The sequence below is a fragment of the Oncorhynchus mykiss genome, chromosome 27, assembly GCF_057628025.1.
Source record: "Oncorhynchus mykiss isolate SJ-2025 chromosome 27, ASM5762802v1, whole genome shotgun sequence".
In the NCBI taxonomy this organism is placed as follows: Eukaryota; Metazoa; Chordata; class Actinopteri; order Salmoniformes; family Salmonidae; genus Oncorhynchus; species Oncorhynchus mykiss.
Genome location: NC_143048.1, coordinates 42573164 through 42594603, shown reverse-complemented (window position 1 = coordinate 42594603; position 21440 = coordinate 42573164). Strand labels below are relative to the sequence as shown.

Here is a 21440-nt window from a genome sequence, read left to right as displayed (position 1 = left end):
GCCTGTTCAGCGCAGCCAGAGCCTCTCTTCTCTACTGCGCTATCGGAGTCTCCCGCCTGTTCAGCGCAGCCAGAGCCTCTCTTCTCTACTGCGCTATCGGAGTCTCCCGACTGTTCAGCGCAGCCAGAGCCTCTCTCCTCTCCTGCGCTGCCGGAGTCTCCCGCCTGTTCAGCGCAGCCAGAGTCTCTCTCCTCTCATGCGCTATCGGAGTCTTCCGCCTGTTCAGCGCAGCCAGAGCCTTTCTCCTCTCTTGCGCTGCCGGAGTCTCCCGCCTGTTCAGCGCAGCCAGAGCCTTTCTGCTCTCCTGCGCTGCCGGAATCTCCCGCCTGTTCAGCGCAGCCGGAGCCTCTCTCCTCTCCTGCGCTGCCGGAGTCTCCCACCTGTTCAGCGCAGCCAGAACTGCCAGTCTGCATGGAGCAGCCTGAGCTGCCCGTCTGCAAGGAGCTGCCAGCCTGCAAGGAGCTGTCAGTCTGCATGGAGCAGCCTGAGCTGTCAGTCTGCATGGAGCAGCCTGAGCTGTCAGTCTACATGAAGCAGCCAGAGCTGCCAGTCTGCAAGGAGCTGCCAGTCTGCAAGGAGCTGCCAGTCTGCAAGGAGCTGCCAGCCTGCAAGGAGCTGTCAGTCTGCATGGAGCTGCCAGTCTGCAAGGAGCCGCCAGAGCTGCCAGTCTGCAAGGAGCCGCCAGAGCTGCCAGTTAGCATGGAGCAGCCAGGGCCGCCAGTCAGCATGGAGCAGCCAGTCAGCATGGAGCTGCCAGTCTGCAAGGAGCTGCCAGTCTGCAAGGAGCTGCCAGTCTGCAAAGAGCTGCCAGTTAGCATAGAGCTGCCAGTTAGCATAGAGCTGCCAGTTAGCATAGAGCTGCCAGTCTGCATAGAGCTGCCAGTCTTCAAGGAGCTGCCAGTCTGCAAGGAGCTGCCAGTCTGCATAGAGCTGCCAGTCTGTAAGGAGCTGCCAGTCTGCAAGGAGCCGCCAGAGCTGCCTGTCTGCAGGATGCCGCTAAAGCTGCCAGTCTGCAAGGAGCCGCCAGAGCTGCCAGTCTGCAAGGAGCCGCCAGAGCTGCCAGTTAGCATGGAGCAGCCAGGGCCGCCAGTCAGCACGGAGCAGCCAGGGCCGCCAGTCAGCACGGAGCAGCCAGGGCCGCCAGTCAGCATGGAGCAGCCAGGGCCGCCAGTCAGCATGGAGCAGCCAGGGCCGCCAGTCAGCATGGAGCAGCCAGTCAGCATGGAGCAGCCAGTCAGCATGGAGCAGCCAGAGCAGCCAGTCAGCATGGAGCTGCCTGTCAGCATGGAGCAGCCAGTCAGCATGGAGCAGCCAGAGCTGCCAGTCAGCATGGAGCAGCCAGTCAGCATGGAGCAGCCAGAGCTGCCAGTCATCATGGAGCAGCCAGTCAGCATGGAGCAGCCAGAGCTGCCAGTCGACCAGACTCTCCCAGATCTGCCAGTCGACCAGACTCTTCCAGATCTGCCAGTCGACCAGACTCTTCCAGATCTGCCAGTCGACCAGACTCTTCCAGATCTGCCAGTCGACCAGACTCTTCCAGATCTGCCAGTCGACCAGACTCTTCCAGATCTGCCAGTCGACCAGACTCTTCCAGATCTGCCAGTCGTCCAGACTCTTCCAGATCTGCCAGTCGTCCAGACTCTCCCAGATCTGCCAGTCGTCCAGACTCTTCCAGATCTGCCAGTCGACCAGACTCTTCCAGATCTGCCAGTCGACCAGACTCTTCCAGATCTGCCAGTCGACCAGACTCTTCCAGATCTGCCAGTCGACCAGACTCTTCCAGATCTGCCAGTCGTCCAGACTCTTCCAGATCTGCCAGTCGTCCAGACTCTCCCAGATCTGCCAGTCGTCCAGACTCTCCCAGATCTGCCAGTCGTCCAGATTCTCCCAGATCCGCCAGTCGACCAGATTCTCCCAGATCCGCCAGTCGACCAGATTCTCCCAGATCCGCCAGTCGACCAGATTCTTCCAGATCTGCTAGTCGACCAGGATCTGCTGAAACCGCCAGCCAGCCAGGTTCTGGTAGTTTCTACTACCTGCCTGGGCTTCCTCTCAGTGCTGAGCTTCCTCTCAGTGCTGAGCTTCCTCTCAGTGCTGAGCTACCCATCTGTCCCGAGTTACCTCTGTCCCGAGCTGTCCCTCTGTCCCATGTTATCATTGTGGTGGGTAACCTATTTAGGGACGTTTAGGAGGGGGATTAAAACTGTCATGGAGTGGGGTCCACGTCCAGCGCCAGAGCCGCCACCGCGGACAGATGCCCACCCAGACCCTCCCCTATAGGTTCAGGTTTTGCGGCCGGAGTCCGCACCTTGGGGGGGGGGGGGTACTGTCACGCCCTGACCATAGTTTACTTTGTATTTTCTATGTTTTGATTGGTCAGGGTGTGATCTGAGTGGGCATTCTATGTTTCATGTCTTGTTTGTCTATTTCTATGTTCAGCCTGATATGGTTCTCAGTCAGAGGCAGGTGTTCGTCATTGTCTCTGATTGGGAACCATATTTAGGTAGCCTGGGGTTCACTGTGTGTTTGTGGGTGATTGTTCCTGTCTATGTGTTTTTCACCAGATAGGCTGTTTTAGGTTTTCGTTACGTTCATCACGTTCTTTATTTTGTAGTGTTTGCATTGATTCGTGTTTTACGTTTGTTCATTAAAACATGGATCGCAATCTACACGCTGCATTTTGGTCCGACTCTCCTTCACATAAAGAAAACCGTTACAGTCGGTCTAAGAACAAGAACAAAATGAGGTATAAACAAACAATATTTATTGAATATAATATTTTCTGTAGAATCTTAAGATAAGTTAATATTAACATGAACATAAATAAGAAATTGTAGAAAATATAAAATATAAAAAGACAATAATAACATATAACACTGAGCATTGGCTCTGCTGCCTGGTAATTAGTCCAGTCCTCACAATATTATACAATTAGCTTTGTCTATACAATGTAAACATAAGCCCATAGTCTATGGCTGCAGCTATATGTCTTTAAAATAGTCAAATAAACCCTATAGAGCTGTGTGATTAAGGTAGGTTCCCTCTACAGCCTGGGCATTTTCAGCATCAGCATGGGCACCAGTCTATCTGGACTGTCTGGAGGAAATTGAAAAAGTATGTCACACAGTTAGTTAAGCAGTCATTTACACAAATTCACTTCTGCCATACAATCTTAAGTGTGTAAACATTTGAATGTTTGAATTAAAATCTTACCATCAAAATACTCCTCTACTGCACTTTCTTGAGGCAAAATCATCACAATGATGTCATCACAGGACATGTGTTTCCCTACATCATGATTTATGCTCATGATGGCCAGACCATTCAAACGCTCATGATGGCCAGACCACTCAAACGCTCATGATGGCCAGACCACTCAAACGCTCATGATGGCCAGACCACTCAAACGCTCATGATGGCCAGACCACTCAAACGCTCATGATGGCCAGACCACTCAAACGCTCATGATGGCCAGACCACTCAAACGCTCATGATGGCCAGACCACTCAAACGCTCATGATGGCCAGACCACTCAAACGCTCATGATGGCCAGACCACTCAAACGCTCATGATGGCCAGACCACTCAAACGCTCATGATGGCCAGACCACTCAAACGCTCATGATGGCCAGACCACTCAAACGCTCATGATGGCCAGACCATTCAAACGTTCCTGTGACATGGAAGACCTCAGGTAGCTTTTGATGTGCTTTCATTTTGAAAAGCTCCTCTCTGACGATGCTACTGTTACGGGTAGAGTGACTGCAATTCTTAGGGTTGGATAGAGTTCCTCCAGGGTTTTTTTCCTAACAGAGAAAGGAAAGCAGGTCAAAGGCAGTCATCTTATCTGATAGCAGATCAGGTTTGTTCTGAATCTCCTGTGTCAGATCCATTCCACTGATGTCACAGTCATCTATGAAGGTTAAGAGTGTTTTCAACTTCCATGCAGTGAGCCTTTAAAGATTCACTGGACATCTGAGAGGCAGTGTTGATGTTCAGCGGCACACTATATTTGGTTTTCACCTGGTTGAGGGTTTCAAATCTCTCATCCCTGGATGTCAAAGCAGAGTTGACCACAATGTTAAAGGTTTTTCAGTGCATCAGTCAGTGGTTCATCAGGAGCCTCAGCTGAAATGCCTCTTGCTGTTTCTCAGCCTCTTCTCTTTCAGAACAGCCTCCATTTTCATTTCTTCACAAATGCTTTTGGCTGTTGTCTGGGCCTCAGAGTATCCAGTTTCCCAGTATGTAGTGAGGGAGGACTTTGCATTTGAGATTAAATTCACTGCAATATCCAACCGCATTGAGGCGGATTGGAGGAGCTTGTTAACCTCGTTGGTCATTGTCAGTATCTCACACCATACGACACAGCAAACCAAGAAGCAGTGGGACCCAACTTCCTCTGCAAGTGCTTTTGCCTCCATTTTGGCCACTGGATCGTTGATTGTCTGTCTGCCTTCCAGTAATACCTCCAGAACCTCAGAAGCCTGATGCCTGATTGCATGAACAGTTTGGATCCTACTCTCCCAGTGTCACTCCATGACCTCACGGTTATGTTCACGTGTTTCTTCAGAACAATCCATCTTTGTGTGTCAGCTGAAAAGAAGGTGAAGAGCTTTTGCACATGCCCAAAAAACCCAACTGCATCTTTTGAAGATTTGGCAGCATCTGCAATGACAAGGTTTAAAGTATGTGCTCCACATGAGGCGAACACAGCTCTGGGATGTTTTATCAGTAGTCTGGCTTTACTCCTTGGTGCTTGCCCTTCATGTTGGTCCCATTATCATAAACTTGCCCTCTGCAATCTTCAAATGGAATCTTCAGCTTGTTCAGCTTATCTAAGATGACAGTGGACAGATTCAAGCCTGTTGTAACCTCAACATTCACAAAGCAGAGGAAGTGCTCCTTGATCTCTGGCTTCCCCTTTAAAGCCACGCTTCTCAGAATAACGGACATTTGCTCCTGGTGACTAATGTCAGGTGTACAGCCCAAGATAATGGAGAAGTACTTTGAGTCTCTTACTTGAGTCACTATTGCTTCCAGAATCTTGTCACTAACAATCTGTATCAGCTCATTCTGTGTGAGCTTCCCAGGGTAATGAGCATGTGTCTCTCCCTCTTTACTTTTGCTGAGATGATTTTTCATAACGGGGTCAAATTTTTCCAGTAATTCAACCTCTTTTAGGAAGTTTTCATTATCTGGTTGGAAGAGTTTGTCTGATGAACCCCTGAATGCTAGGTTTCTTTCAGCCAGAGACTGGGTGATACTCATTAAACGTGTAAGGACATCCCACCATCTCTTTCTTTCAGCCTCCAAATTGTCATTTGCATCTGGTCAAGAGTCTGTCCCCGACTTAGGCGCAGACCAAGTTCTCTCCACTTAAACATATTGTGTGTGTGTTCAGGACTACCCTCATGGTGTTTCAGAATGGCGTTGATATTTGACCAGTCATTCACACATTCCTTTATTATTTTGTAGTCTTCTGTAGAAAAGAGCTTAGAGCTAAAACAATACACAGCGTTGTTTTTAATTGAGTATGAAAGCCAGCTCCTGGTAATCTTTTCCCCATTTGACAGCTGTCTCTGTAATAAGCCTGAATGGAAACCTCTTCTAGACTTGTTTTTAGGGTAAGAAAAATCCAGTCCTAGTTTGAATGAACCTCTGCGCACTAACTCAGTCCTTATAAAGTCTGTTAAGACTGGGGATCAATCACCCGGGTCATTTGGTCGAGCAGCAACTGTTCTATTAGGGTCTGAGCTGCTTGTATCTGATGTTGACTGTACATCTCTGGTTGTGCTAGTACTGGCTAAGGCTGCCTGTACTTCATCTGGGTCTGTGTTAGTATTTGCTGAAGCCAGCTGTATTTGGTATGTGTTAGTATTTGCTGAAGCCAGCTGTATTGGGTATGTGTTAGTATTTGCTGAAGCCAGCTGTATTGGGTCTGTGTTAGTATTTGCTGAAGCCGTCTGTACTTGGTCTGTGTTAGAACCTGCTGAGGCTGGATGTGGATTGCTATTGAGAAAGGCCGCCGTAGGCAGAAATCAAATTTGATTTGATTTGATTTGGCTCTCAAGAGAAGACAGGCTATGTGCTCACTGCCCACAAAATTAGGTGGAAACTGAGCTGCACTTCCTGACCTCCTGCCAAATGCATGACCATACTAGAGACACATATTTCCCTCAGATTACACAGATCCATTTGAAAACAAACACGGTTTTGATAAACTCCCATATCTACTGGGTGAAATACCACAGTGTGCCATCACAGCAGCAAGATTTGTGACCTGTTGCCATAAGAAAAGGTCAACCAGTGAGGAACAAACACCATTGTAAATACAACCCATATTTATGTTTATTTATTTTCCCTTATGTACTTAAACCATTTGCACATTGTTACAACACTGTATATATATACACAACGACATTTGTAATGTTTTTATTCCTTTGGTACTTCTGTGAGTGTAATGTTTACTGTTTAGTTCACTTTACCTTATTATCTACTTGCTTTGGCAATGTAAACATATGTTTCCCATGTCAATAAAGTCCCTTGAATTGAATTGACTAGATAATCATTGTCTTGTTTTAAAATGATGTGCTCCTATGAGGAGTGCCAACACGCCTATATATTGTCTGGACTGGTCCCCACAGTGGTTGCTGCTGGAAAGTGGCAGTTTCATTTTGTGCGCATGCATGTTCACGAGCGACACGGTTATCTTTTTCGAGCTACTGTTTATAAACACCGTTGCCCGTTGGCATTTATCAAACGTAATAAATAGTTGTATTTCACTCTCACCTTTGTCAGAACAAAGTCACAGAACACCGCCCTGGAAGTGGCTGGCAAGCAAGACACAGACAGACCAAGAGATGCACTGGCCAGCTAGGTTAGCAAGACAGACAGACTAGAGAGAGAGAGAGAGAGAGAGAGAGAGAGAGAGCGAGAGAGAGAGAGCGAGACAGACTAGAGAGACAGAGACAGAGAGAGAGAGAGAGAGAGAGAGACTAGAGAGGGAGAGAGAGAGAGGAGAGAGAGAGAGAGAGCATACTTAAATTCACACAGGACACAGGATAAGACAGGAGAAATACTCCAGATATAACAGACTGACCCTAGCCCCCCGACACATAAACTACTGCAGCATAAATACTGGAGGCTGATACAGGAGGGGTCGGGAGACACTGTGGCCCCGTTCGACGATACTCCCAGACAGGGCCAAACAGGCATGATATAACCCCACCCACTTTGCCAAAGCACAGCCCCCACACCACTAGAGGGATATCTTCAACCACCAACTTACCATCCTGAGACAAGGCTGAGTATAGCCCACGAAGATCTCCGCCACGGCACAACCCAAGGGGGGGGGGGGGGGGGGGGTTGGGCGCCAACCCAGACAGGAAGACCACGTCAGTGACTCAACCCACTCAAGTGACGCACCCCTCCTAGGGACGGCATGGAAGAGCACCAGTAAGCCAGTGACTCGCCCCTGTAACAGGGTTAGAGGCAGAGAATCCCAGTGGAGAGAGGGGAACCGGCCAGGCAGAGACAGCAAGCCTTTCAGTTCACCTTCACACTCCTTGGCCAGACTACACTCAATCATAGGACCTACTGAAGAGATGAGTCTTCAATAAAGACTTAAATGTTGACACTGAGTCTGTGTCTCTCACATGGGTAGGCAGACCATTCAATAAAAATGGAGCTCTGTGGCCTCCCGGGTGGCGCAGTGGTTAAGGGCGCTGTACTGCAGTGGCTGCTGCGCCACCAGAGACTCTGGGTTCATGCCCAGGCTCTGTCGTAACCGGTAACCGTGTCGTAAACAGCCTTCAGCTGTTTGCTTAGAAACTATAGGGACAATAAGGAGGCCTGCATATGTAGCAGGCCCAAATTGGATGGCAGGACCAAATTGGAAAGATAGGAACAAGCCCATGTAATGCTTTGTAGGTTAGCAGTAGAACCTTGAACCTTGAAATCAGCCCAGGAAGTGTAGAAAGGCTAGCACTGGAGTAATATGATCAACTTTTTGGTTCTAGCAGCAGTTTAGCACTAACTTTAGCAATGACCTACTCTCCGGGTAGCTGGAGAGTAGGTCATTGCAGAAGTCTAACCTAGAAGTGACAAAAGCATGGATCAATTTTTCTGCATCATTTTTGGACAGAAAGTTTTGGATTTTTGCAATGTTACGTAGATGGAATCTAAGCTGTCCTTGAAACAGTCTTGATATGTTCATCAAAAGAGAGATCAGGGTCCAGAGTAACGCAGAGGTCCTTCACAGTTTTATTTGAGACGACTGTACAACCATCAAGATTAATTGTCATATTTAACAGAAGATCTCTTTGTTTCTTGGGACCTAGAACAAGCATCTCTGTTTTTTCGGTCTTTAAAAGTAGAACATTTTCAGCCATCCACTTCCTTATGTCTGAAACACAGGCTTCCAGCGAGGGCAATTTTGGGGCTTCACCATGTTTCATCGAAATGTACAGCTGTGTGTCATCCACATAGCAGTGAAAGTTAACATTATGTTTCCGAATGACATCACCAAGAGGGAAAATATATATTGAAAACAATAGTGGTCCCAAAACGGAACCTTGAGGAACACCAAAATTTACAGTTGATTTGTCAGAGGACAAACCATCCACAGAGACAAACTAATATATTTCCGACAGATAAGATCTAAACCAGGCCAGAACTTGTCCGTGTAGAGCAATTTGGGTTTCCAATCTCTCCAAAATAATGTGGTGATCGATGGTATCAAAAGCAGCACTAAGGTCTAGGAGCACGAGGACAGATCCAGAGCCTCGGTCTGACGCCATTAAAAGGTAATTTATCACCTTCACAAGTGTCTCAGTGCTATGATGGGGTCTAAAACCAGACTGAAGCGTTTCGTATACATTGTTTGTCTTCAGGAAGGCTGTGAGATGCTGCGCAACAGCTTTTTCTACATTTTTTTGAGAGGAATGGGAGATTCGATATAGGTCGATAGTTTTTAAAAATATTTTCTGGGTCAAGGTTTGGCTTTTTCAAGAGAGGCTTTATTACTGCCATTTTTAGTGAGTTTGGTACACATCCTGTGGATAGAGAGCCATTTATTATGTTTAACATATGAGGGCCAAGCAAAGGAAGCAGCTCTTTCAGTAGAGAACATACGTTTACTTGATTGCTGTTCCCGCAATTCACTCTTCACTCTCATGGTGTTTTTTTCTCCTTTTTTGACCAGAAGCATATTTCTGCTTAGTCCTCTCAACGAAGTTGTACACATTGACACCCGCTTTAACACGAGGGGGATGCGGGCCCATTGCGTAATTTGCGGGGCCCTACGCAATCTGATGGTTATTATATCAATAATTGCACCTAAAGGCGTTTCCACCACCATTTCTCGCACAATTAATTTGACCAAACCAAAAAGATCCCACCATGTCGAACGAACAAATTATTTGTTGCCATTTATGAAATTGTACCGAAACTACATGTTTCCATCACAGCTGTAATTTGTATACCTTATGACTTTATTCACATAAAAACTCTGGATAGGAAACATGGTTGTAGATATAGACTAAGTTCGAGTCAATGAAGGTCATTGCATTACACACTTTTAGCCCGCCTTCCCACCCCCGAACCAAGGTTCGTTGCAACTTGCAAGTTATTGAGAAAGGGGAGTTTGATCAACGAATAATGGAAGGAGTAACCATCATGATATCAGTGACTGACCGACCTGCGTTACAGGCAGCCTATTCGCTCATGGCGCAATCCGCTCGCCCCAGCTATTTAGGAGCGACTTGTGGCGCGCTCCTCATCTACTCGCAGCTCGCTTCGTTGACAGGCTCACTTCTAAACGCTGCCTTAAAGAGAGGTAACGTATCGGTAACCGCTAAGTGGGAACTTCACTGGGATACTTCACTGACAGGTCACACGTTTACTCGCGGGTCATTTGACTTTCCGTTGATTTATCCTACATTTCTCGCGGAAGCGTCCGTTCAATAGATCTAGAATAGAAATACAACCGTATTGGACTCTGGCTTGGGGGTGTTGTAGGCTCGTGGAGTTAACAGGTAGACGAGATAAGCTTGTGTTCACGTTCTTTGCCTGCAAGGGAAGAGCGAGGCGGAAATCTACAGACAGGCAGCGAGAAAGGAAGAGGAGATGCGGCACGTGCAGTAGCTAATGGGGATCCTAATAAACTAATCTAAACAGGTAGCCTACATTCTCACCAACTTCAATTTCCAGGTCGTATTCCCTCCGCGCATCTGATTGACTTTGATTGACGTTTGATTGGTTGATGTAATGCCCATATACATCATCGATCGAAAATTTTCAGAGATACCTGGTAAGTTGGGTTACACGTGCCAAATCTATTCTAACTATTGCTTTTTTGATGCTTGTTTTGTGTGTGGGACAAGTGACGTTCATCGGTTGATCATGTATTCCCACTGAGTTTTCTTTGCTCTTGTTTGATGTGCAACAGTTAGGAAATGAACTCGGTCGCCTAAGCGCATTCGGCTTCTTTCCCTTCTTGGTCATTCAGTGTCTCTCGCCAGATACGATCATGTGTTTATTGATGTCATAATTGTAGACAGATTATTTTTGCTCACCAAATAGATGTTTTAATATGACTAGTTTCCCCCTCGGACATGCTTCGCACAGACTAGAATGTGTTTGTGATGGATCTTTAAAAATAACATGTGAACGAACATATTTTCATTCCAGCTCTGTCATTTCTATATATAAAATACCGTTTGAATTGTTGTGTTGGGGACAGTCATGGACATATGTGTTCGTCTCCATTGAAATGATTCCCTGTAGGGGTTGGGTTCAGACTACATGGGTTTTTATAGTGTTTAGCCATTATTCAAAGGATTCATTTTAGTAATTTAAACGTTTCATCCCCTGGACATTTTGATGGTAAATAATGTCTTCCTGGAGCCTTAACTTCAGGGAATATGCTTAATCTACTGTGTGTTTTGTGGTTACAGTGAAACATGACTTTCATTTTGAAGGGGTTTGTGAGGTCTCATTGCAATGTTTCAAATTCATCAGAGTAACAGACAACAACCATAAATACAGCCTGTGAGCCCCCACGGGTCACACACAAACAGTGTGTGTGGTGCGTGCTTCTGTGTGTAAGACATAGTCCTACTAAAAGTACTGCCTACAAGTCACTCCTACAGTAGGAGGCCCCACTGTCTCACTCCTACAGTAGGAGGCCCCACTGTCTCACTCCTACAGTAGGAGGCCCCACTGTCTCACTCCTACATGCTAAATGCCATCTCTCTTCTAACATCTCTCCCTCTTTCCCCCCACCTCGCTTGCATATGTCAGAAGTCATTCTATCCTAGTGCTTAGACTTGACGTGCCTGGCAGGATTATGGCTCTCTCTCACACACACACACACACACACACTCATGGAGCACCCCCCATATCGAGACCCCGAACCCCCCCCTCAACATACACCTCGTGGTGTGACATTGTGAAAGCACACATGGCTGCTGTCGTCACCAAATGTAATCCCTGTGTGTGTGTGTGTGTGTGTGTGTGTGGAAACAGTTTTATGTGCTGTGCAGTATGCAGGCTAGAGTAACAGTAAGCTCTGATTAGTAGGTCAAACATAACGCTGATCTTCCTTGCGTTCTCTGCCTCTTTCTCTGCCTCTCTCTCTCGCTCTACCACTTCTCTTTTCAGAATACCCAGTGATCCTCATCCCTCCATATTTCTCTGTCTGGTCTGTGTATTCTCAGCCTATGTAATGCATTTCTTCCAGGTAATATATAACTGCATTGACATGCCACTCCTGGCAGTCAATCTTTGAACTGGAGCCAACTGGGAGGATGGAATAGGAATGAATGCATACGTGTTCACATGACGCCTGAGGAGATGGCACAGTTAGCATCTGAATTAGTTCCAGCTAAAGCAGAGTGTCTGGGCTTCTCGGCTCCCTTGTTGTAAAGGGCCAGTTATCTGTCCTCCTAATGCGCCTGACATTCGGTGTCTAATAGACCCAGGTTACAGGTGTAGAACAGTAATGGAGGGTGTTGTTCTGTCTTCGCATTCAGCCATTCTAAAGCCGTACTCCAAGTAGACATCAGGCCTGTGTGTGGTGTTGATGTGGTTGAAAGGGAGGCAGAGAGACTTTGTCCCCTGGATGGGTTCTCTCATCTCAGCCAGCTAACAGCAGGAGCCTCCCTTCTGCAGACTCAGGTCACTGAACCAGCTCGTGTGTGTGTGTGTGTGTGTGTGTGTGCGTGTGTGTGTGTGACAAGCGGGGATCAATGATTAATTGCCTGTTAAGGAAGAGGTTACTACTTGCTACATGCACTTTGCTGAGGAGTTGAACTATAACTTGGTGAGAGGCAGAGCTGGTCTTTGCTGAGGAGTTGAACTATAACCTGGTGAGAGGCAGAGCTGGTCTTTGCTGAGGAGTTGAACTATAACTTGGTGAGAGGCAGAGCTGGTCTTTGCTGAGGAGTTGAACTATAACCTGGTGAGAGGCAGAGCTGGTCTTTGCTGAGGAGTTGAACTATAACTTGGTGAGAGGCAGAGCTGGTCTTTGCTGAGGAGTTGAACTATAACCTGGTGAGAGGCAGAGCTGGTCTTTACTGAGGAGTTGAACTATAACCTGGTGAGAGGCAGAGCTGGTCTTTGCTGAGGAGTTGAACTATAACTTGGTGAGAGGCAGAGCTGATCTTTGCTGAGGAGTTGAACTATAACTTGGTGAGAGGCAGAGCTGGTCTTTGCTGAGGAGTTGAACTATAACTTGGTGAGAGGCAGAGCTGGTCTTTGCTGAGGAGTTGAACTATAACTTGGTGAGAGGCAGAGCTGGTCTTTGCTGAGGAGTTGAACTATAACCTGGTGAGAGGCAGAGCTGGTCTTTGCTGAGGAGTTGAACTATAACTTGGTGAGAGGCAGAGCTGGTCTTTGCTGAGGAGTTGAACTATAACCTGGTGAGAGGCAGAGCTGGTCTTTACTGAGGAGTTGAACTATAACCTGGTGAGAGGCAGAGCTGGTCTTTGCTGAGGAGTTGAACTATAACCTGGTGAGAGGCAGAGCTGGTCTTTACTGAGGAGTTGAACTATAACTTGGTGAGAGGCAGAGCTGGTCTTTGCTGAGGAGTTGAACTATAACTTGGTGAGAGGCAGAGCTGGTCTTTGCTGAGGAGTTGAACTATAACTTGGTGAGAGGCAGAGCTGGTCTTTGCTGAGGAGTTGAACTATAACCTGGTGAGAGGCAGAGCTGATCTTTGCTGGTTCTGGAGTCTTGTATTCTTTCTGCTGCACATTAAAAGGTAGTGTAGTATATACAGTATATTCATCTGGACCATTTTGTGGGCTTTTGTAAGGTTTGTACCTTACTGTGTGACCCCCCCCCCCCCCCCCCGCCTCTCTCTTACCGTCTTTCTCTTAGAATTTAGCTACTTATCTCTCTTTTTTTCTCTCTCGTTCTCTCTCTATTCATCTCTCTTTCTCTTCATCTTTTCCCTTCCACTTCTCTCTCTTTATCGTGGTGTTGGGGAGGGTTGTCCATTATTCTTTCTTTATGTAGTGTCTTGTGTCTTGTTGTGATGTGTGTTTTGTCCTATATTTTTATTTTTAAACCCAGGCCCCGTCCCCTCAGGAGGCCTTTTGGTAGGCCGTCATTGTAAATAAGAATTTGTTCTAAAGTGACTTGCCCAGTTAAAATAAAAATCATGGTGTTGGGGTGGGGACGGGGCGGGACGGTTGATCTTCATCTTGGGGGGGGGGGGGGCGTTGACCTTTATCGTGGTGTTGGGGGCTGTTGACCTTTATCGTGGTGTTGGGGGGGGGGGGGTGACCTTTATCGTGGTGTTGGGGGCTGTTGACCTTTATCGAGGTGTTGGGGGGGTGACCTTTATCGTGGTGTTGGGGGGGGGTGACCTTTATCGTGGTGTTGGGGGGTGACCTTTATCGTGGTGTTGGGGGGGGGGGGTGTGTGACCTTTTATTTTTACAGCTGAGTTGTTGCCACATCTTTCTATGAGATATCATGTTTACTTGGTTTATATTCTTCAAGGAGATTTATTTCAGAGTTAAAACCTTCCTTGTCTCCCCTCAGGTGAGTCGTTACAGCCAGCAGCTGAAGGAGTGTTGAGCATGGTGGAGACCGTCCCCCCTAAATCGGCTAAGAAGCCCCGCTGGACCTCTCTGGAGATCGGCCTGCTCACCATCGTGTCCCTCCTCTTCATCGTCATATTGGCTCTCATCGTCCTCTTCGCCACACAGAGGACTGACAGTGGTGAGTGGAGAAACTCATAGAACAATCACTGTCTATCAATCAATCAATTAATCTATTAATCAGTTAGACAGTCAAATCAGATGTAGTTAAAGCGTTATATAAAGAGCATTTAGCCATCTCAACAGATGTGCTATTGAAAAAAACAATCTGTTTACTATTCATATGGTTGCAATCTTGTGCGCTTGTATAACATACTTTCTGTCAGCGACGACCCTAAAACATACTGTTATGTCAAATGTCATGGCACATTTTAATATGTGGCTTTTAGACTTCGGAGGGGCAATATGCGTTGCAATTTTAACTTTTATATTAATGATATCTAACGTTACTCATTTTGATTCTTGAAGAATATAACTTTTGTTAGCCTAGGTCAACTCTTGTACCCCATTTAGAACACAAAATCTAAGATTTTTTTCTATGTTTGTAAACATTTTAAGTTGTAAACAAACATTGGTAGCCTAGTGGTTAGAGCGTTGGCCCTGTAACCGAAAGGTTGCTGGGTCGAATCCCCGAGCTGACAAGGTAAAAATCTGTTGTTCTGAACAAGGCAGTTAACCCACTGTTCCCCAGGCGATGAAGACGTGGATGACGATTATGGCAGCCCCCCGGGGGCACCTCTCTGATTCAGAGGGGTTGGGTTAAAAGCAGAAGACACATTTAGTTGTATCCGCCTTTCCCTTAAAACATGGTTAAAACTATACTTTTGACACCATGGATGGTCAGACCTTGCATCCATAGATCTGTCAATGAATTTGAAAGTGGTTACATTTCTCCAGCCCCATCCCACAGCTTTTTACCAAAACACTGTAGCAGGTAGTCTGCTTTGTTATTGTTCAAACTGCTGATTACCCTCTTTAAAGTTTGTCAGCTTAAGGGGAGCGTTAAAGCCTGTAGTGGCCTGGATACTGAAACCCACTAAGGTGCAGGGTTTTTCAACAGGTTGCTAGGGATGGCCTGTAGTGGCCTGAATACTGAAACCCACTAAGGTGCAGGGTTTTTCAACAGGTTGCTAGGGATGGCCTGTAGTGGCCTGAATACTGAAACCCACTAAGGTGCAGGGTTTTCAACAGGTTGCTAGGGATGGCCTGTAGTGGCCTGAATACTGAAACCCATTAAGGTGCAGGGTTTTCAACAGGTTGCTAGGGATGGCCTGTAGTGGCCTGAATACTGAAACCCACTGCATCTGTGCTAGAGACGTCACTACAGAAGCTGGTTAGATTCCAGGATGTATCACAACCGACCGTGATTGGGAGTCCCGTAGGGCGGCGCCCAATTGGCCCAGCGTCGTTAGGGTTTAGCCGGGGTAGACCGTCATTGTAAATAAGAATTTGATCTTAACTGACTTGCCTAGTTAAAGGTTAAATAACATGTAAATAAATGTGAAGCTTGTTGATCTAATGGCCATTGGAGATGGAGCCTTCCTAGTCCTTTACAGGCCAATTAACACTGTGTGATAGGAGCTATGAATGGGGCTTTGGGAATAAAATAGAACTAAGTCAATGTTCACACTGGTTTAGTTACAGACACGGAGATGTCGTGTTTACTAATCCATGACAATGGATAACTTAACATGGGCAGTACGTGACTGTCGATAAGCTTATTCCAAATGTGACCGTGTGCAACAGGTGAGTAATGATTGATAGTGAGAGATAACTGATTGGTTCTGAAAGGCACCACTTTCTTGTTTGCAGATAGAGGGATTAAGATATCCCATCAGTCATAGTAGTTGTCAGAAGTAGAACACTATCTGACCAGCAGTACTGTTTCCTTCAGTAGAGTTCAACTACTATTTATTTAGCCTTTTGTTTTATCAGGGAATCGTACTGAGACCAAGGTCTATTTTGCAGATGAGCCCTGAATTACAGAAATTACAGAAAATACACACATCAATAAAAATACAAGCAGAAAGAAAAACACAGTCCTAAACTACCACATTTATCAGTAATAAGGTCCTCAGTCAGCTGTCTGAATTGACCCTAGAGACACCAGAACATCACTCATCAGTAGTAAGGTCCTCAGTCAGCTGTCTGAATTGACCCTAGAGACACCAGAACATCACTCATCAGTAGTAAGGTCCTCAGTCAGCTGTCTGAATTGACCCTAGAGACACCAGAACATCACACTCCTCAGTAGTAAGGTCCTCAGTCAGCTGTCTGAATTCACCTAGAGGCACCAGAACATCACACTCCTCAGTAGTAAGGTCCTCAGTCAGCTGTCTGAATTCACCTAGAGGCACCAGAACATCACATTCATCAGTAATAAGGTCCTCAGTCAGCTGTCTGAATTCACCTAGAGGCACCAGAACATCACTCCTCAGTAATTAAGGTCCTCAGTCAGCTGTCTGAATTGACCCTAGAGACACCAGAACATCACACTCCTCAGTAGTAAGGTCCTCAGTCAGCTGTCTGAATTGACCCTAGAGACACCAGAACATCACTCCTCAGTAATTAAGGTCCTCAGTCAGCTGTCTGAATTGACCCTAGAGACACCAGAACATCACACTCCTCAGTAGTAAGGTCCTCAGTCAGCTGTCTGAATTGACCCTAGAGACACCAGAACATCACACTCCTCAGTAGTAAGGTCCTCAGTCAGCTGTCTGAAGGACCCTAGAGACACCAGAACATCACACTCATCAGTAGTAAGGTCCTCAGTCAGCTGTCTGAATTCACCTAGAGACACCAGAACATCACATTCATCAGTAGTAAGGTCCTCAGTCAGCTGTCTGAAGGACCCTAGAGACACCAGAACATCACACTCATCAGTAGTAAGGTCCTCAGTCAGCTGTCTGAATTCACCTAGAGACACCAGAACATCACACTCCTCAGTAATAAGGTCCTCAGTCAGCTGTCTGAATTCACCTAGAGGCACCAGAACATCACATTCATCAGTAGTAAGGTCCTCAGTCAGCTGTCTGAATTCACCTAGAGACACCAGAACATCACACTCCTCAGTAATAAGGTCCTCAGTCAGCTGTCTGAATTCACCTAGAGACACCAGAACATCACACTCCTCAGTAGTAAGGTCCTCAGTCAGCTGTCTGAATTCACCTAGAGGCACCAGAACATCACACTCATCAGTAATAAGGTCCTCAGTCAGCTGTCTGAATTCACCTAGAGACACCAGAACATCACACTCCTCAGTAGTAAGGTCCTCCATCAGCTGTCTGAATTGACCCTAGAGACACCAGAACATCACTCATCAGTAGTAAGGTCCTCAGTCAGCTGTCTGAATTGACCCTAGAGACACCAGAACATCACATTCATCAGTAGTAAGGTCCTCCATCAGCTGTCTGAATTGACCCTAGAGGCACCAGAACATCACACTCCTCAGTAGTAAGGTCCTCAGTCAGCTGTCTGAATTGACCCTAGAGGCACCAGAACATCACACTCCTCAGTAGTAAGGTCCTCAGTCAGCTGTCTGAATTGACCCTAGAGGCACCAGAACATCACACTCCTCAGTAGTAAGGTCCTCAGTCAGCTGTCTGAATTGACCCTAGAGGCACCAGAACATCACACTCCTCAGTAGTAAGGTCCTCAGTCAGCTGTCTGAATTGACCCTAGAGGCACCAGAACATCACACTCCTCAGTAGTAAGGTCCTCAGTCAGCTGTCTGAATTGACCCTAGAGGCACCAGAACATCACATTTAAGAACATGTTGAAGATTATTCCACAAACAAGGTGCAAGAGAACCTAAAAGCTGATTTGCCTAACTCGGTAGACACCAAAACTAATTTCCAGAGGTAACCATCCCTGAGACCATGGGTGGTGACTCGTATGTCTCAAGTTTAGTAAAGACATTACGAACAGTGGGACTTTTTGTAAAAGGGCTTTATGAATGAAAACATAGCACTGTATCAACCTACGTGACATCAAAGAGGGCCAACCAGCTTTCTAGTAGAGAACGCAGGGATGAATACTCAAAATGTAGCCTGTAATAAGTCACAGTGCGCTATGACAAACGGCATCTAATGGCTTTAATGAAGTGGCAGCTGTGTTCACGTAGATGATGCCGACAGAATCAAGAACCAATAGGAACATCGACTGAATAATCTGCGTTCTACTATTTAGCAAGAGGCAGGACCTGTTTCTATAGAATAAGCCCATGGTTTTTTTTTATTCGGATTCTTTACTAACTCGTCAATATTAGTGGTTAATTTGTAAATCGGGAGGTGCTGGTGTTGTGCCGAAGATCTTCCCCCTGCCAGAATCCCCCTCCCCTCACGTGAACGCGCACGCACTCAATTCTTCATTGCTGTGACTTGCTTGCTAGTTGAGACTTCTGCTCTTCACTCTGTTGTCAGTTCACATTTCACTGGTCTTTGTAGCAGAAAGTAGGTTTTATTTGTGTCCTTCAAGGCAGCTGTCAATGATCACGTTAGGCTGCAGTTTCATTTTATATGGCGGTTTGATCGTGGAAGAGGCACTAGTAACGGCTGCAGTTTCATTTTATATGGCGGTTTGATCGTGGGAGAGGCACTAGTAACGGCTGCAGTTTCATTTTCTATGGCGGTTTGATCGTGGGAGAGGCACTAGTAACGGCTGCAGTTTCATTTTCTATGGCGGTTTGATCGTGGGAGAGGCACTAGTAACGGCTGCAGTTTCATTTTCTATGGCGGTTTGATCGTGGGAGAGGCACTAGTAACGGCTGCAGTTTCATTTTCTATGGCGGTTTGATCGTGGGAGAGGCACTAGTAACGGCTGCAGTTTCATTTTCTATGGCGGTTTGATCGTGGTAGAGGCACTAGTAACGGCTGCAGTTTCATTTTATATGGTGGTTTGATCGTGGAAGAGGCACTAGTAACGGCTGCAGTTTCATTTTATATGGCGGTTTGATCGTGGGAGAGGCACTAGTAACGGCTGCAGTTTCATTTTATATGGCGGTTTGATCGTGGAAGAGGCACTAGTAACGGCTGCAGTTTCATTTTATATGGCGGTTTGATCGTGGGAGAGGCACTAGTAACGGCTGCAGTTTCATTTTATATGGCGGTTTGATCGTGGGAGAGGCACTAGTAACGGCTGCAGTTTCATTTTATATGGCGGTTTGATCGTGGGAGAGGCACTAGTAACGGCTGCAGTTTCATTTTATATGGCGGTTTGATCGTGGGAGAGGCACTAGTAACGGCTGCAGTTTCATTTTATATGGCAGTTTGATCGTGGGAGAGGCACTAGTAACGGCTGCAGTTTCATTTTATATGGCGGTTTGATCGTGGGAGAGGCACTAGTAACGGCTGCAGTTTCATTTTATATGGCGGTTTGATCGTGGGAGAGGCACTAGTAACGGCTGCAGTTTCATTTTATATGGCGGTTTGATCGTGGAAGAGGCACTAGTAACGGCTGCAGTTTCATTTTATATGGCGGTTTGATCGTGGGAGAGGCACTAGTAACGGCTGCAGTTTCATTTTATATGGCGGTTTGATCGTGGAAGAGGCACTAGTAACGGCTGCAGTTTCATTTTATATGGCGGTTTGATCGTGGAAGAGGCACTAGTAACGGCTGCAGTTTCATTTTATATGGCGGTTTGATCGTGGGAGAGGCACTAGTAACGGCTGCAGTTTCATTTTCTATGGCGGTTTGATCGTGGGAGAGGCACTAGTAACGGCTGCAGTTTCATTTTATATGGCGGTTTGATCGTGGGAGAGGCACTAGTAACGGCTGCAGTTTCATTTTATATGGCGGTTTGATCGTGGGAGAGGCACTAGTAACGGCTGCAGTTTCATTTTATATGGCGGTTTGATCGTGGGAGAGGCACTAGTAACGGCTGCAGTTTTCTGTTTGGCTATTTGTTTTGAAGTGTATAAGTCCTTAAATAAATCTCTTTGCCAAAATTCATCAAGTAGTTGTTCTGAAATGGGGGGGAGGGGAGATCTTCGGCACAACACCGGAGCAAAGCAGTCCAAAACGTAGAGGTGCCGGACCGTGGTCAATATGCTTTTAAAGAGACAGCGTCTCCATCTATCCAGATATTTGTAAGCACTGACACGATCAACACCCGAAGTACATATGTTTAAATCAGCAAAGTTATTTTTATGCGCTCTAGAGAACAACATATACTTAGTTTTACCTGCATTCAATACTAATTTCAGGTTTTCTGTAATACAATGAAGGCAGACTGTAGTTCAGATAGAGCCTAGTCAATAGTGGGGGCAATAGCAAGAGTATCATCGACATAGTAGTGCAGGTTACTGTTTTTTACAGACAAGTCTATATATATATATATATATATATATATATATATATATATATATATATATATATATATATATATATATATATATATATATATATATATATATATATATATATATATATATATATATATATATATATATATATATATATATATATATATATATATATATATATATATATATATATATATATATATATATATATATATATATATATATATATATATATATATATATATATATATATATATATATAATATATATATATATATATATTATATATATATATATATATATATATATATATATATATATATATATATATATATATATATATTATATATATATATATATTATATATATATATATATATTATATTAGTACAGTACCAATCAAAAGTTTGGACGCCTATTTATTCAAGGGATTTTATTTTCTACATTTTAGAATAACAGTGAAGACATCAAAACTATGAAATAACACATATGGAATCATGTAGTAACCAAGAAAGTGTTCAACAAATCAAAATATATTTTTTGATTCTTCAAAGTAGCCACCTTTTGCCTTGACAGCTTTGCACACTCTTGGAATTCTCTCAACTAGCTTCACCTGGAATTATTTTCCAACCGTCTTGAAGGAGTTCCCACATATACTAAGCACTTTTTGACTGCTTTTCCTTCACTCTGCAGTCCAACTCATCCCAAACCATCTCAATTGGGTTGAGGTCAGGTGATTGTGGAGGCCAGGTCATCCTTCTTGACCATTGGCGACTCAGACCTCCTTCTCGTGACTATTTGCACTTGGACTGGATAGGCTACAATGATAAGCAGAATATTAGCACTGTGTGTGCGCAGCAGCGATGGGTTCTGTTCTCTAGCAGTGGAAAAGACGCTCCACACCTGGCACATGCAGCATACATCAGCTGGTGAGCAAGCAATGAGTGTTGACAGGCAGGCTTGTCTGAAACCACCAGTCACCAGCCTGCTCTTTAGCTTTGCCTGATTTAAGAAACACAAACTGCTTTATGAA

The 21440-nt window shown here is 45.5% G+C and overlaps 1 protein-coding gene across 7 annotated transcripts in view; it reads left to right on the top strand.

The window, feature by feature from the left end:
- The first annotated feature begins 9626 nt into the window (after nucleotides 1-9626).
- The window catches only part of LOC110508054 (neprilysin), a 51402-nt gene continuing 39588 nt past the window's right edge, over nucleotides 9627-21440 (top strand). For 3 of the 7 annotated variants that reach the window (XR_016492529.1, XM_090224006.1, XM_090224005.1), the window contains exons 1-2: nucleotides 9635-9834; nucleotides 14048-14227. Coding sequence is in view for 6 of the 7 variants with exons in the window: in XM_090224006.1 (XP_090080132.1) it covers nucleotides 9657-9834; nucleotides 14048-14227 (358 nt within the window). In the remaining variant the exon portion in view is untranslated. Of the gene's footprint in view, nucleotides 10309-14047; nucleotides 14228-21440 lie in introns of all 7 variants that reach the window. The other 4 variants (XM_036964884.2, XM_036964883.2, XM_090224008.1 and 1 more) reach the window with 2 other exon arrangements.